The following is a 13,633-nucleotide window of genomic DNA, read 5'->3' on the forward strand; positions in this document are numbered from 1 at the left end:
GCGGGCGTCTAGTAAATATTTTTGTCCACAAAACTGAGCAATATTAAAATGTATTATAGCAAAAGGGTAGTGACAGTGGTGACTCACTCACCAATGGGTTTGTTTTAATAGCATTTTTTAAAAGCTGGAGCAATTTAACAAGTTTAGAGCTTGCGGTAACGTTCCCCGCATCACTTTAGGTCTCAGTCCTCCACCTCAGCCAAGCTCTCCATGAAAATGTGTAATCAACCTTTAACTCCCGTGTCGACCACTAGTCGTGCAACCCAAGTTCATCATTGAGGTCAACCGCTCGTAGAAGAAGCTGCAGGGTATTAGTTTTTTTTTTTTGTAGAAAATTTTATTCAACATACATTTTCCAGCAAAAAGGCAATATACAGGAATAGTTTGTCGTACACTGCTGCTACACTGAGGATTTTAAATTTTTAAAAGATCAAAATGATGAAGATGTGATTCTGCAGGTCATCTTTGCACTGCACTTTTTGGAGACACGACAAACCCGTTGCAGTTAGTTTGGAAAACAAACCAAAATGTAACAATAGAATTGTCAAATGGTACATCAGGAACGCAAAAGAAAAAAAAAAAAGAAAAAAGCCTACACACAAGAAATATGAACAACCGGCTCCTTCTGTACCCAACAACAAAGGCGAGTGTTCCTCTTTACATTTTACATGTCCATATTTTTTTTTTAAATATACAATTCTTAAATGTTGTCTTTACAGAGCCCGCTATGCGCTATGAGAGGAGCATTCCATCTGTGCTTTCAAAAGAAAAATAATTTCATAGGGATTAGTGTTTTCCTACAATGCTGGTTTTTGCCTCTACACCATCCTCTTAACCGCGCCAGCTCTTACGTACAAGTCTGCAAGCTCCCTGCCAAGCACCATGCACTTACTGCTCCCAACCACGCGGGGGCGACACTTTCACTCAAGGAGATGGGAGGGATGGAGGAAGAAGACCACGCTCGTTTAGTACCAGAGAAGGAACGACTAAGAAAAGCGAACTCGGCGCTGGTCTGTTGTGTTTCTCACAAAAAGAAGCCCAAACTGCCAAAATGTACATTTTTACCAATCCTGAGAAACCCCTGACATTAAGTACCAATGTGCAAGATGAAATACAGACAAAATCCTTCCTCATTTTTTTCCCATTTATTATTTTTTTTAAACATATGCATTGGAATCTTATTACTTTATAATAATACAAGTTCTGCAGAAAGACAAATTATTTTTGCTCCCAACAAAACTAAGTGAGAAAGAACTGTGCGTAAACGTGGAAATACTTTTTTTTTTTTTTTCTCGTTGCACTAAAAAGGATGGGAGCAGAAAATGTAAGAAGCACACTGAGGCTTTGCAAAACGAGGATGGATGCCACCACTTTCCCAGCACTTCTCTTCTTGTTGACAAATTCTTGGTCAAAAGTGGCCTTCGTCCCTCTCCCTGTCAGTTAGTACTTGCAAACGTACTTCTATTAAACTGTCCTCACAGCAGCATGACGCCTCTTCAAGCAAGTCTTCATTTAAAAAAAAAAAAAAAAAAAAAAAAAAAAAAAAAAAAAAAAAAAAAAAAAAAAAAAAAAATCAAACCCAAAACAAAACAGGAAAAAAACTAAAACGGGAAAAACGTGATATGGAAGGGGTGGGTGGGGGGAATTAAGTCTAGAACTTTTGTTATGTATATTTATAGATATATACATTATAGTATAATATTTTATACTCACGTCTCCACTTATTAAAATTCCATTTCTGCCACTCCCAGGCAACAAAAACAGGCAACCAACAGTTAAGAGAAGCCGGGGAAAGAAATGAAAAGGCTCGTAATATGAAAGGGCTTGGCTTAATTAAAACAAAAAACAAAAAAAAAAAAAAGAAAGAAAAAAGGGGCCTGAGGGTGGGGGGAATGGTTGGTGCAATTTACTTTGATAAGGGATGATCCATCAGCTGCAGCGATATCGGCTGAAGACAGTGCCAGTGTGGCGCTTGTAGGGGTCCAGGCAGGGTGTCGAGCACACTCTCTCACACACACACACACACACACACACACACACGGTTGGTTACAGTCAGTTATGGTGTGAAGTGGGTCGAGAGGAAGGCAGGGGCAGTAAGAGGAAGGAGGAGGACCAAACAAGGAAGGACGGGCTGCTTTAGTTGTGGATTTTGATTGCTTTCTCCAGGTAGGTGTAGCGCCCTCTCTTTGGAGCTTTGTTGAAGTGATCCAACCCAAGCCAGGGGCGCGGGTGGGACATGTTACCTGCAGAACGGGAGGGGAGGGACACGGACACATGTAAGAAACAAGCAGGATGCGGGCACCAGAGCGCTTCGTCGTGGCACACGTGACAAGTCATCTGGTTTGTGTGGGCAGGATAGCTGACAGGCTGCGTAAATAAGAGCTGTTATGTTTGCGCTGGCATAATCAAGAGTTGTATCAAGAGTTATATTCATGGTGGAGAGCAGCGCCCGGATGGAGCCCATGTGTGCTGAAATGGGAGTGGGAGCAAAAAAGATGCTGCAGGGACTTCCGGTCGACGGTTGCATGGAGTAGACGCAAGAGCGAGAGCTCCGCTTCTATTTTATCATTTTCACTCTTTCACTCCTCATTCCGACGTTTCTTTTTGCTCTTTTTTGGAGAGTTTACATCTACTTTACCCGGGCTTGTTTCAAATGGCATCACAGCGGGGCAAACTAGCGGCAAAAAAAGACTCGCCTACTAGCCTGACGATGGAAGCGATCTCCGAGCTACTTGACCAACACAGACAGTCGCTAGCAGGAGACTTTAAAGAATCGTTTAATCAGCTGGAAAACAAATTTGACCAAGTTTGTGCCACCGTGAGTGAACATGGCCAGCGGCTGTCTTCCCTTGAGTTGGCAGCAGATGACCTGAGCCAGCGTGTGCGGGAATTGGAAAATATTTGCTCTGGCCTGCAGGAGAGCAATACCAAGCTCTCGGCTAAAGTCGTTGACCTCGAAGGCCGAAGTAGAAGACAAAATATTCGAATCTTGGGCTTACCCGAGTCTGTGGAAGGTGGTCGACCTACAACCTTTTTCGCTGACTTGCTGGTCGAGGTCTTTGGAGAGGAGACTCTACCGTCTTCGCCGGAGATTGACAGAGCCCACCGGTCGCTAATGGCTAAGCCAGCTCAGGGGCAGAGGCCGCGACCTGTTATTATTCGTCTACACCGCTACCAAACCAAGGACCTTTTGGTCCGTGAGGCACGACGCAGAGGGAAGCTCGAGTACCGTGGCCAGCAAATTCGAGTGGTGGAGGATTACTGTCCTGAAGTTCTGGGCCAGCGAGCCGAGTACAGGGATGTCATGGCGGAGCTCTACAACAGAGGCCTCAGACCATCGCTTCTGTATCCTGCACGGCTCCGTATTACACTTCCCGGCGGAGACAAAAAGTGGCTACCTTCGGTTAACGAGGCGCAGAAATACCTTGATGGACTTCCTAAGTCATCTTAAAATATACTTTTTTTGTGGACGGTGCCCTAGGTGTGATTGGTAGCGACGTAACCGTTACCGGGCTATTCACAGGACATTTTTTTTTTCATAGCTCTTGTTATACTTGATGTCACTGTAATGTGAGTATGTCCCACTATTTTGTTTCAGGGAATTTCCCCTTTCGCACTTGGTTATGAAGGAAACATCTTAGTGCCTTGTTTCACGTTGGAAGTTTCTACCTCAAGTTCCAGTATTACCTTGTTTACATACCGCTACAATTGTATAGGTACACAAGACGGTTTTCAGGGACCCGGCTCCTAGGAGTGTTGAGTGCTGTTTAATAATTTACAGAGGAGCTGAAGATTCGTGAGTGACAGGAAGATTGTATTGGAATAAGTATGGTTGTTTTGAAGAGCTTGCTGCTTTGTTTTTGGGCAGCCGTGTTGGGGGAGGTGGGGTGGGATTTTTGTTTTACTTTGAAGAGGTTAACTTGCATATGCCACACACAGCCAGTTTTTGTTTTAATTCACCTTGTATGTTCCAAGTATTGCACTTTTTATACTAACCATCTTGCACCTTTGATTGATAATGGATGATTCACTAAATTTTGTTAGCTGGAACGTCAAGGGTTTAAATCATCCCGTTAAAAGAAGGAGGGTATTTGCACATATAAAGCAACTTAAAGCAGCATTTGTGTTTTTGCAGGAGACTCATATTCGTGGTTCTGACAGTTCACGTTTAATGGCACAGTGGAGGGGCCAGCATTTTCATTCTTCATTTCAAGCAAAGGCCAGGGGGGTCTCAATCCTTGTTGACCAAAACATTCCTTTTGTGCATCACAATGTTATATCAGATGTGAATGGTCGTTTCGTTATCGTCTCAGGGAAGGTTTATAACAAAATGTTAGTGCTAGCCAATGTTTATGCTCCGAATGTGGATGACGTGAATTTTTTTGAACAATTTTTTTCCTTTCTTCCGGACCTGGGCTCACACGCTCTCATACTAGGTGGAGATTTTAATTGTTTTTTGGATCCAGTGCTAGATCGTTCTTCTCCTAACCCGGTTTCAAACAGTAGATCGGCCTCATATATTCAGTCCTTTTTATCAAATTCTGGTGTCTCTGATGTCTGGCGTCTCCTCCATCCAAACAAAAGGGAGTATTCATTCTTCTCTCACGTTCACCATACCTTCACCAGGATTGACTATTTTTTCCTTGATAATGATCTTTTGCAATGTGTTCGCTCATGTACCTACCAGGGTATAGTAATATCAGATCATGCCCCAGTTGTACTTTCCCTTGCTCTCCCAAATCGCCCTCGGATTAACAAGCACTGGCGCTTCAATTCAACTCTTCTTTCTGAGAGCGATTTTGTGAAATTTATCGAAGAGCAAATATTGTTTTTTTTCCAGACAAATTCCTCCCCAGATATATCTAGCTTAGTAGTTTGGGATACTTTTAAGGCTTATATAAGGGGTCAAATTATCTCTTACTCTGTTAAAATGAAAAAGGAGGCCCACCAAGAGCGACTAGAATTGGCAGATAAGATTAAGAAATTGGATCATCAGTATTCTCAATCTACGAATCCCGATTTATACAAAAGGCGTGTAGAACTCCAAACTCAATTTAATCTGGCTTCAACTTACATCGCTGAGCGTCAACTTTCTGCAAGTAAGACTCTGTTTTATGTTCATGGTGAGAAAGCAGGGAAGCTATTGGCAAACCAGTTGAGAGGTACTAAAGTTAAGGGACACATTGTAAAGATCAAAATGGAGGATGGGAATTTTACTTCAGATCATGAAAGAATAAATCAAACATTCAGAAATTACTTTTCTCAGCTTTATGCCTCTGAATCAAATAACTCGGCACTCATGAACGTTTTTCTGAACCAATTAGACATCCCCAAGATTCCTTTCGATAGTAAAAGTAGACTTGACAGACCTATAACAAAGGAGGAGATTGCACAAGCTATTTCATCACTCCAGTCTGGGAAGTCTCCAGGTCCGGATGGTTTTCCTGCAGAATTTTTTAAGGCTTTTTCCCAATCTCTCTCCGTACAGTTGAGTACTGTGCTGTCCGACTCATTCAGGCGCGGTACCTTTCCAGCTTCATTTTATGAAGCATGTATCACCCTTATTGGGAAAAAAGACAAGGACCCTTCAGAGTGCTCCTCATATAGGCCAATTTCATTACTAAACGTGGATGCTAAAATTCTGGCCAAGATAATGGCCAAAAGATTGGAGGACATTTTACCCCTGGTTATATCAGATGACCAAACGGGCTTTGTAAAAAATCGATATTCTAATTTCAATATGCGCCGGTTGTTTGACATCTTGTACCTCCCTTCTGATGGGTCCATGGAATGTGTGCTATCTTTAGACGCGGAGAAGGCCTTTGACCGTATAGAGTGGCCATATTTATTTGCGGTCTTACACAAATTCGGCTTTGGTGCAAATTTCATTACCTGGATAAAATTACTCTACTTATGTCCCACTGCTTCCGTCCTCACTAATTCTCAGGTGTCACAACCATTTAATCTTTACCGGGGAACGAGACAAGGTTGTCCTTTAAGTCCCTTATTGTTTGATTTGGCCATAGAACCCCTTGCCATAGCAATTCGCAGCTGTGACAACATATCTGGCATTTGGAGGAATGGAGTACAGCACAAGGTGGCGCTATATGCAGATGACTTATTAAGCTTCATTTCACATCCAGACAGATCTTTACCTGCTTTGCTACTGCTTCTGAAGAATTTCGGTCAGTTCTCAGGATATAAACTTAATCTGAATAAATCAGAAATTTTACCTGTCAATGAGGGGGCGCCAGCATCAGTGTACGCATCGTTTCCTTTTAAGATTGTGGAAAATAAATTTACTTATTTGGGCATCACAGTTACAAAAAAACATAAGAGTCTTTTCAAAGAAAATTTTTTGAGTCTATTAAACCACACGAGGCAGTGTCTGACGCAGTGGTCGCCACTTTCCACTACTTTGGCCGGTCGAATCAACTCCATTAAAATGACCATTCTTCCCAAATTTCTATATTTTTTTCAATCCATCCCAATCTTCATCCCAAAGTCTTTTTTTGATACTTTGGACTCAGTCATATCTTCCTATATTTGGAAGGGCAAGCGTCCTAGGTTGAATAAAATCCATCTACAAAAACCTAAGCAAGAGGGTGGGATGGCGTTGCCTAACTTTCGCTGTTATTATTGGGCAGCCAATATTCGATGGGTCATATTCTGGTCATACTATCAGTACCGTCCAGACCGGCCTTTATGGGTGGAGATGGAGTTGAATGTGGCTAAAAATGTTTCTATTCTAGCGTTACTTGGATCTGCACTCCCTTTTCCGTCAAGCAAACGTATTGATAATCCGGTGGTCTGGCATACGTTGAGGGTGTGGGCCCAGTTTAGGAGACATTTTGGTTTTGAAGATCTCTGCCTTTTTAGCCCCATTTCAGACAATCATCTTTTCCAACCTTCCTTGCTGGATCTGGGGTTCCGGGAGTGGCGTAGACGAGGCATATTGTGTCTCCGAGACCTGTTTATCGATAATACGTTCATGTCATTCCAGCAATTAACGGAACAATATAATCTTCCAAAGTCCCATCTCTTTCGGTACTTTCAGGTTAGGCACTATGTTTACAGTCGATTACCAAATTTCCCTGAGATTCCTGGTACGAACATTGTTGATGCACTTCTGGACTTGCAACCATCACGTAAGGGGTTAATTTCTACTGTTTATGTTAAACTGTTGGACATAAGACAGACCTCTCTTACTAACATTAAAACAGCATGGGAGCAAGACCTAAATATGTCTTTGACAGGTGACATGTGGCATACAATCTTTAAAATGATCAATTCAACCTCTATTTGTGCCCGCCATAGCTTGCTACAATTTAAAGTTGTACACAGGACTCATATGTCAAAATCCAAACTAGCCCGTATTTATCCAGAGGTGGATCCCTGTTGTGACAAGTGTAAGAGGGAGGATGCCACACTTATCCACATGTTTTGGTCTTGTCCTAGTCTGGAGAAGTATTGGAGGGAAGTCTTTCAGACACTTTCTGTAATTAGCAATTTACCCTTGCAACCCAACCCTTTAATAGCACTGTTTGGCACCACAGGTGAACCCGACTTGCGTTTGACCCCCACACGACAACGAAGTTTGTCTTTTGCCTCCCTCTTGGCCAGACGGGCAATTCTGTTAAAGTGGAAGGATGCCGCTCCGCCCACCCACGCTCAGTGGCTGAGAGATGTCATGTCTTGTTTAAATCTGGAGAAAATTCATTACTCAATTTGTAATGCCAAAGAAAAATTCCAAAATGTCTGGGGACCTTTCTTAGTATATTTCCACAACTTTAAATTTACCTGAGTTCCCCAATAGCTTTCCCGCTCTGGCCTATTTGCTGTCATCTGTCGTTTAACTCACTTGTGTATTTGCTTTGGTTGTTTTGCATTTGGTTGTCCTACCAAACTCGGACCTCTGTCTTTTTGGGCTGTGTGTGGCTTACATTGTGGGTGTTTTTGTGTTGGGGTTTTTTGTTTGTTATTTTGCTGTTTTTGTTTTTGTTTTCTCACACTCTCGTTCTCTGCCTAAACTACCAGCAAACATTGTGTGCATTTGTTTTTTACTTTGTCAAAATTCAATAAAAATATTTCTGATAAAAAAAAAAAGATGCTGCAGTAGAGTGTTGATATCAGTTTGGATCAATATTGGCTGATACGCTGAGCTGCAATATCGTTATCACGTCAGGAGTGGAAAAAAGCTCTATCGGGACACCTGTAGATTTATACATGCAAGCAAAGAGGTGGCGCGCCAAACAAGCCGGTCAGTGCTTTTCTTCCTGTCACTCACACACGAGAGATGGACCCCGCGGAGTAAACTGTCGAGCAGCCAAGAAATGATATCCTCCTCTATGATATTGTAATCTACCAGTTATTATTGAAGACAGGCCTTGGGGGGTTTAAACCTACATGGACGGGTGATGCAATGCAAACAGGTATGCATGTAAACAGATACCACATATGAATCGAACACTTGGAAAACCAGCATAAGCAGAAACCCTAATGTGTTGTGGTATCTATCTAAAGGGGGTCCATACCTGGCTGTGGTTCAAAGTCCTTTAGGTTGACCTCGTACTCATCTTCGGTGATGTACTGATGCCGACCCATCATCACAATCGCAAACTTGAACTGCAGGAGGGAGTTAAGACCGGAGCGTGTTAGAAACGGGATGATGGCCACTTGCAGATATCACAAATATCACGTGTGTGTATCATCACCTTTTCAAACTCTTTCTCCTGGATATCCAACATAGTTTGGATCCTCCTCATCACCTCCCGAAAAGACTCTCCCTGATGGTAGAGGCAAGCATAGAGGTGAGAAACAAGGTATGATACGATGGTGTGGGGCAGGGCAGTGGGGTGGGGGTAGGTGACACTGTCGTCTAATTTGCCAAATTGGCCATGATGCATGTGCTTTATTTATGGATGCTGCGGGAGACAAAAAGCAAGCAAAAACATGAAAAGCAAAACAAATATGCTTAGAAATACAAATAATACAGTCATCCCTCATTTATTGTGTTTAAGTAGTTCTGGACTCGACGGCGATAAGTGAATTCCTGCAAAATAGTATTCAATATGAAGAGAATATTCTCCTGGTTCTGTTTGACTTTCTATAATACGGGTTTTAACATTACTAGAGCCCTGTAGACATAAAATAACCCCAATAGTCACTTTTACACTCATTCTTTGCTTACGCTACGGTATCACTGCAGCGACATAACAGTCGTTGCTAACATAGCAAACTATCGAGCTAACTAGTTGTCCTCTCCAATTTACTTATTCCCACTTAAAACGCCCCACATGATCTCAGCATTGGCAGGTCCTCCATGTAAGGTAATCTAACCTCATGTCGCAACAAGGGAACATTACTGATGCTTAGTCACCACAATACTTGTCTTTCAATATTTGACTAATAGGCCATAGTCAACCAAGAAACAGCAATCATTTATTATTATTTTTTGGAAAAATCAGATTTAGTGAGGGAGCGATATAACGAGGGACGACTGAATTGAGTTTTTTTTTTTTTTCCTGTCACAAGCAAGACTGCTTGAGTACATGCTTTCAGGGAGGGGGACCAGCAGCTCATTAAGAGCATACGTGCTTTTATGTTAGAGTCTCCAAAAGTGTCCAATACAACCAGAAAAAGTTGCTAGATCTGTCGCTTTTCCCTTTTTTTTTTTTTTTTTTTTTTTTTTTAAATAGAATCCAGTGGGGTCCGAATACTCCCTAAATATAGCGACACAAAACACGGGCGCACACACACCTGTCTGATTTTGAGCAAAAATGGGATCCCAAACGTGCCGAAGACCTCCTTGTGAAAATGAGCGACTGGGATGAGCAGTTCACTGTCCTTGTCCAGATCCACCTGGTCCATAGGAATCTCCTGGATGAGGAAGACCAGCAAGAGTTTGAGCAGTGGTAGTTGTCACCTCTTATAGCTAGACGACATCACAGCATACCATAGCAATTTGTAGTGTGCAAGTTAGAAATGCTTCCATTAGCATGCGTCATCCAATACCGCCATCCGCATGACACATTGTTTTTGTAGTACTGTTGATACTACTAAGAGATGTCCATGGCAAAGGAGGAATATTTGAGTAGGAAAAAACAAGTGTATATTTGTGCAAACAAGTGCCTTGGTATGCCATGTGGAGACTTTGCAATAAGAAGCAAAGCCCAAACAGACGTTGGACCCCTGACATCCACACTTACCTCTATTCTGAAGGTGCGACTGGCAGCCGGAGATAAACATTCTAGAAGCTCGTCCTCCTGGTGAACCCCGATGATTTTATAGCTTACTATCTCTAACAGCCTGTGAGAGGGGGGAGAGGCAAGGAGGAAGTTGTTCAGGCTCTTGGATTCACACGCACACACCAAACAGGAGAGAAAGACACTCAAGCAGGACAAATACCTGAGCTTCTCAGAGCCTTTTTCAGAGAGCTCCACTGCCTTTTTACATTCATCCAACAGGTCCCGAACACAGCCGTGCTTGTCAGGATAGAGGGTGATCTCCTGCAGCGAGCACAAGTGTACAGGTCACACATGCGGGTTATGTGCGAGCATCCAGCGTGGTCATACATGTTCTGGGGTGTTTACCTCCTCTCTGAACTGGGTGTTGAGCCATATGGATTTAAAGCTCCTCCTGTTCTCAAAGTCGGTGATCTTCATTTTCAACTGTGCGTGTGCGAACAAACAGAAATAAGACACAAAACCATGAATATTGTGACACATAATCAGTTCTACGTGTTTGCTGGACTTGTTTGTCATGAAAACGTCATTCATCTAATTTCAAAATGTAACAGGCCCCAGGTGAGAATACATGGGCGGTGCAGCTGCACATGAATGACAAACAGTAGCTTTAATTTAGCAGAAGCTTCTCAACTTCTCACTTTCCTGGGCTAAACTCTACCAGCAAGGTGGGAGGTGTCGTGCAGTAAATACTGACATTATGGAAACATACACAACCTTTGGCTTTTGTTAGCTGGGTTTGCATTTGTGCTTCATGTGCACTTGCAGCATAAAAATGTGAGCTACATTTCAGGAAACGTTAAACTGATCTCAAAGTACAGTAATCCCTCGCCACTTCCAATTTCACGGCTTCACTCTGTTTTTCACAAATTAACAAATCATGCTGTTTCGTGGTTGAATACAGTCTGTTATTTGTTAATGCCTATTTAAGCAAACCGTACATATTCTTTGCCTAAATTAAGCATTTTCAAGCAGAAAAATGCTTGAAAACAAAAATTAAAAAAGTGTTCAGATACTGATATGTAGTATTGTACACTGGTCACTAGGTATCAGTAATGTTCATTTAATGTTTGGTGAGACAAAAAAAGCACCTCTCGCTTTTATTCCAGGTTTAAAATGACCTCACAACAGGAACAATAATCCCCAACACGGGTTACTGTTGTGGCCAGAAACCAGCGCTAAAACTCAACTCTGAACTCTTGATGTTGCTTCCTTTTCCACTTCAGCACTAGAACAAATTTACAGCAATACGCACGAGTCTCATTTATGTCTAAAATGGATTATTTTCTCTTATTACGTCTGCTGTATTGTGTAATGCGAGTGTAAAGGTGACTATATGGGTGTTATTTAATGTCTAGAGGGTTGTAATCATGTTAATCCCATATTTACAAGGTGGTAAATGGATTTTCTATGCTCCAACAATGACAATACTCCAGTTATATATAAGGAATCTTACTTTGCGGAACCAATTAACCGCAATAAATGAGGGATTACTGTACATTCTTGCTGAATGACCCCAGGACAAAACTAAGAAATTATATAGAAGACCAACAAGAATGGTTTTTAATCTGAGCCGAAAGCAGCAGTCTTGGTATAAAGTCCACTTGAGACTGAATGTGAAACCTAACTATAAATACGAAGAGCAAGAAAACCAAGAACACATCTCACCTGCTGATAGTACAGTTTCTTGGGCTGCCGGGGCTTAAAGAATTGCAGCAGGTCCCGGAGTGTTCCCTCATAGTTGTGTCTGAGAGGATTCCCTGGACCGTCCCTGTACCTGGCCACCACACCACCAGGCAGGGGGGGAGGATGCAGAAACAGGGGAGGAGAAAAAGGAGGCAGGAGGAGGAGCAAGGGGGAGGCAAGGAAGGCAGAAGAAGAAAGAGGCGGGAGGAAGAGGGGAGACAACAAAATAAGGTGGGGGGGGACAGGTTATGCAACATTTCTACTATACGGACTCCATGATAATGAGAGCACATGCAGGCCACTATTGTGTGTGTGTGTGTGTATGAGACAAGCCTCCTACCCCTGTGACTTAAAGAACTGCAGCAGCATTGGATCCGTGTTCAGTCTCTGCGCTACCGTCTTAGCCACCTGGCAAAACAACAAAATGTTTATACTTTAAATCAGTGTTTCCCAACCTTTATCAAGTCGAGGCACATTGCAAATGCAGATGTATGAATGGCAACAGGTGGATACACATGTTGCCATCTAGCGCAATTGTTACGTCACTGGCATTGGTACTTTATTTTGTTGTAAACAAATAATTTTCAGACCAATTAAAAGTGCCCTTGTCACGACTGCAAGCACTTTGTCTCGCCTTCTTCGTGCTCCAAGCACGTAAGCCACGCCCTACGTAACACACATGCGTAGTAGTTATGCTCATTGTCAGCTAATGATAGCGATTTGGCAGTTTAGCTATTGATGTCAGCTATCATTTAGTGTATACCTGCCTAATGTTACAGCAAAATGACTGCAAATTATTGGTTGCTTCTGAGACCGCTTTTCTATTAGTGTGTGCGCATGCACGCTCCAGACACGTACACATTAGCAGTCATCTCATTAGGCTCGAAAAGCAATTTTAATGCAGTTTATTTTGTAATTGTGAAAAATAGACATTTTCTCTTTTTTAAGTTAAATATAAAATGTATTTTCTTTTTAATTTATTAGTATAATTTTATATTGTTACATTTAAACATTTTTAATTAATAAAAACATCAAATCATTGGTAACATGCTCGGGGGTGGTGGTTGTTAGACTTTTTGGTTGGGGGGGGTTGTAATCTTGAGTCCCTTCAAGTGAAATTGCATCATTTACGACGGCACTCACGGCACAGTAATGAGCCACAGCGCAGTGGCCTTTCAACATGGCCTCTTTTCACTTCCCCAATAACAATGACAGGGAGACGCCTTTTGCCTCTAACGCATCACGCCGATGGATTTCAGGACATCCAAAACGAGCACCATACATCAGATGAGCCATACCTGAAAATAGTTCATGCGGTTAGAGAGCGTGACCACGAAGCCCGGGTCGTTGTGGATGGTCTTGTCGCAAAAGATGACATCCACTCTGTAGTACAGATCCCGGAAATATTCCTTGGCCGTTGGCAGCTCACTGCTGTCGTTCTCTGGGTCGTCCCTGCATGAGCCGAGGACAGCGGAGGAAATCAAGACAGCACAACGCGTGCATTTCTTTGTTGGTTTCAAACACGGCGCCGCTTACTTCTGGAAGACAATGATGTCCCCGTCCATGAGCTCATCCAGGGCCTTGTCAAGGGAGACGTCATAGTCCTGTATGCGCTCTGTTAGGTTGGGCTTTACTTCCTGTAATGCACAAATGGGATTGTGGGACACGTAGTGCGTTAAAACTACAAAGTCAAGCTGTGTGCT

The 13,633-nt window shown here is 42.5% G+C and overlaps 1 protein-coding gene across 11 annotated transcripts in view; it reads right to left on the bottom strand.

Moving 5' to 3' along the window:
- Window positions 1-161: 161 nt before the first annotated feature.
- usp7 (ubiquitin specific peptidase 7 (herpes virus-associated)) overlaps window positions 162-13,633 on the bottom strand; it is a 39,267-nt gene continuing 25,795 nt past the window's right edge. For 4 of the 11 annotated variants that reach the window (XM_054760409.1, XM_054760406.1, XM_054760408.1 and 1 more), the window contains exons 21-31: window positions 13,467-13,567; window positions 13,229-13,382; window positions 12,271-12,338; window positions 11,913-12,021; window positions 10,593-10,670; window positions 10,408-10,508; window positions 10,209-10,308; window positions 9,760-9,879; window positions 8,715-8,786; window positions 8,535-8,625; window positions 164-2,243 (exon numbers count right to left, since the gene is read on the bottom strand). In XM_054760409.1, coding sequence (XP_054616384.1) covers window positions 2,137-2,243; window positions 8,535-8,625; window positions 8,715-8,786; window positions 9,760-9,879; window positions 10,209-10,308; window positions 10,408-10,508; window positions 10,593-10,670; window positions 11,913-12,021; window positions 12,271-12,338; window positions 13,229-13,382; window positions 13,467-13,567 — 1,101 coding nt within the window. In that variant the 3' untranslated portion in view covers window positions 164-2,136. Of the gene's footprint in view, window positions 2,244-8,534; window positions 8,626-8,714; window positions 8,787-9,759; window positions 9,880-10,208; window positions 10,309-10,407; window positions 10,509-10,592; window positions 10,671-11,912; window positions 12,022-12,270; window positions 12,339-13,228; window positions 13,383-13,466; window positions 13,568-13,633 lie in introns of all 11 variants that reach the window. The other 7 variants (XM_054760403.1, XM_054760411.1, XM_054760410.1 and 4 more) reach the window with 5 other exon arrangements.

The sequence above is a fragment of the Dunckerocampus dactyliophorus genome, chromosome 18 (assembly GCF_027744805.1).
Source record: "Dunckerocampus dactyliophorus isolate RoL2022-P2 chromosome 18, RoL_Ddac_1.1, whole genome shotgun sequence".
Lineage (NCBI taxonomy): Eukaryota > Metazoa > Chordata > Actinopteri > Syngnathiformes > Syngnathidae > Dunckerocampus > Dunckerocampus dactyliophorus.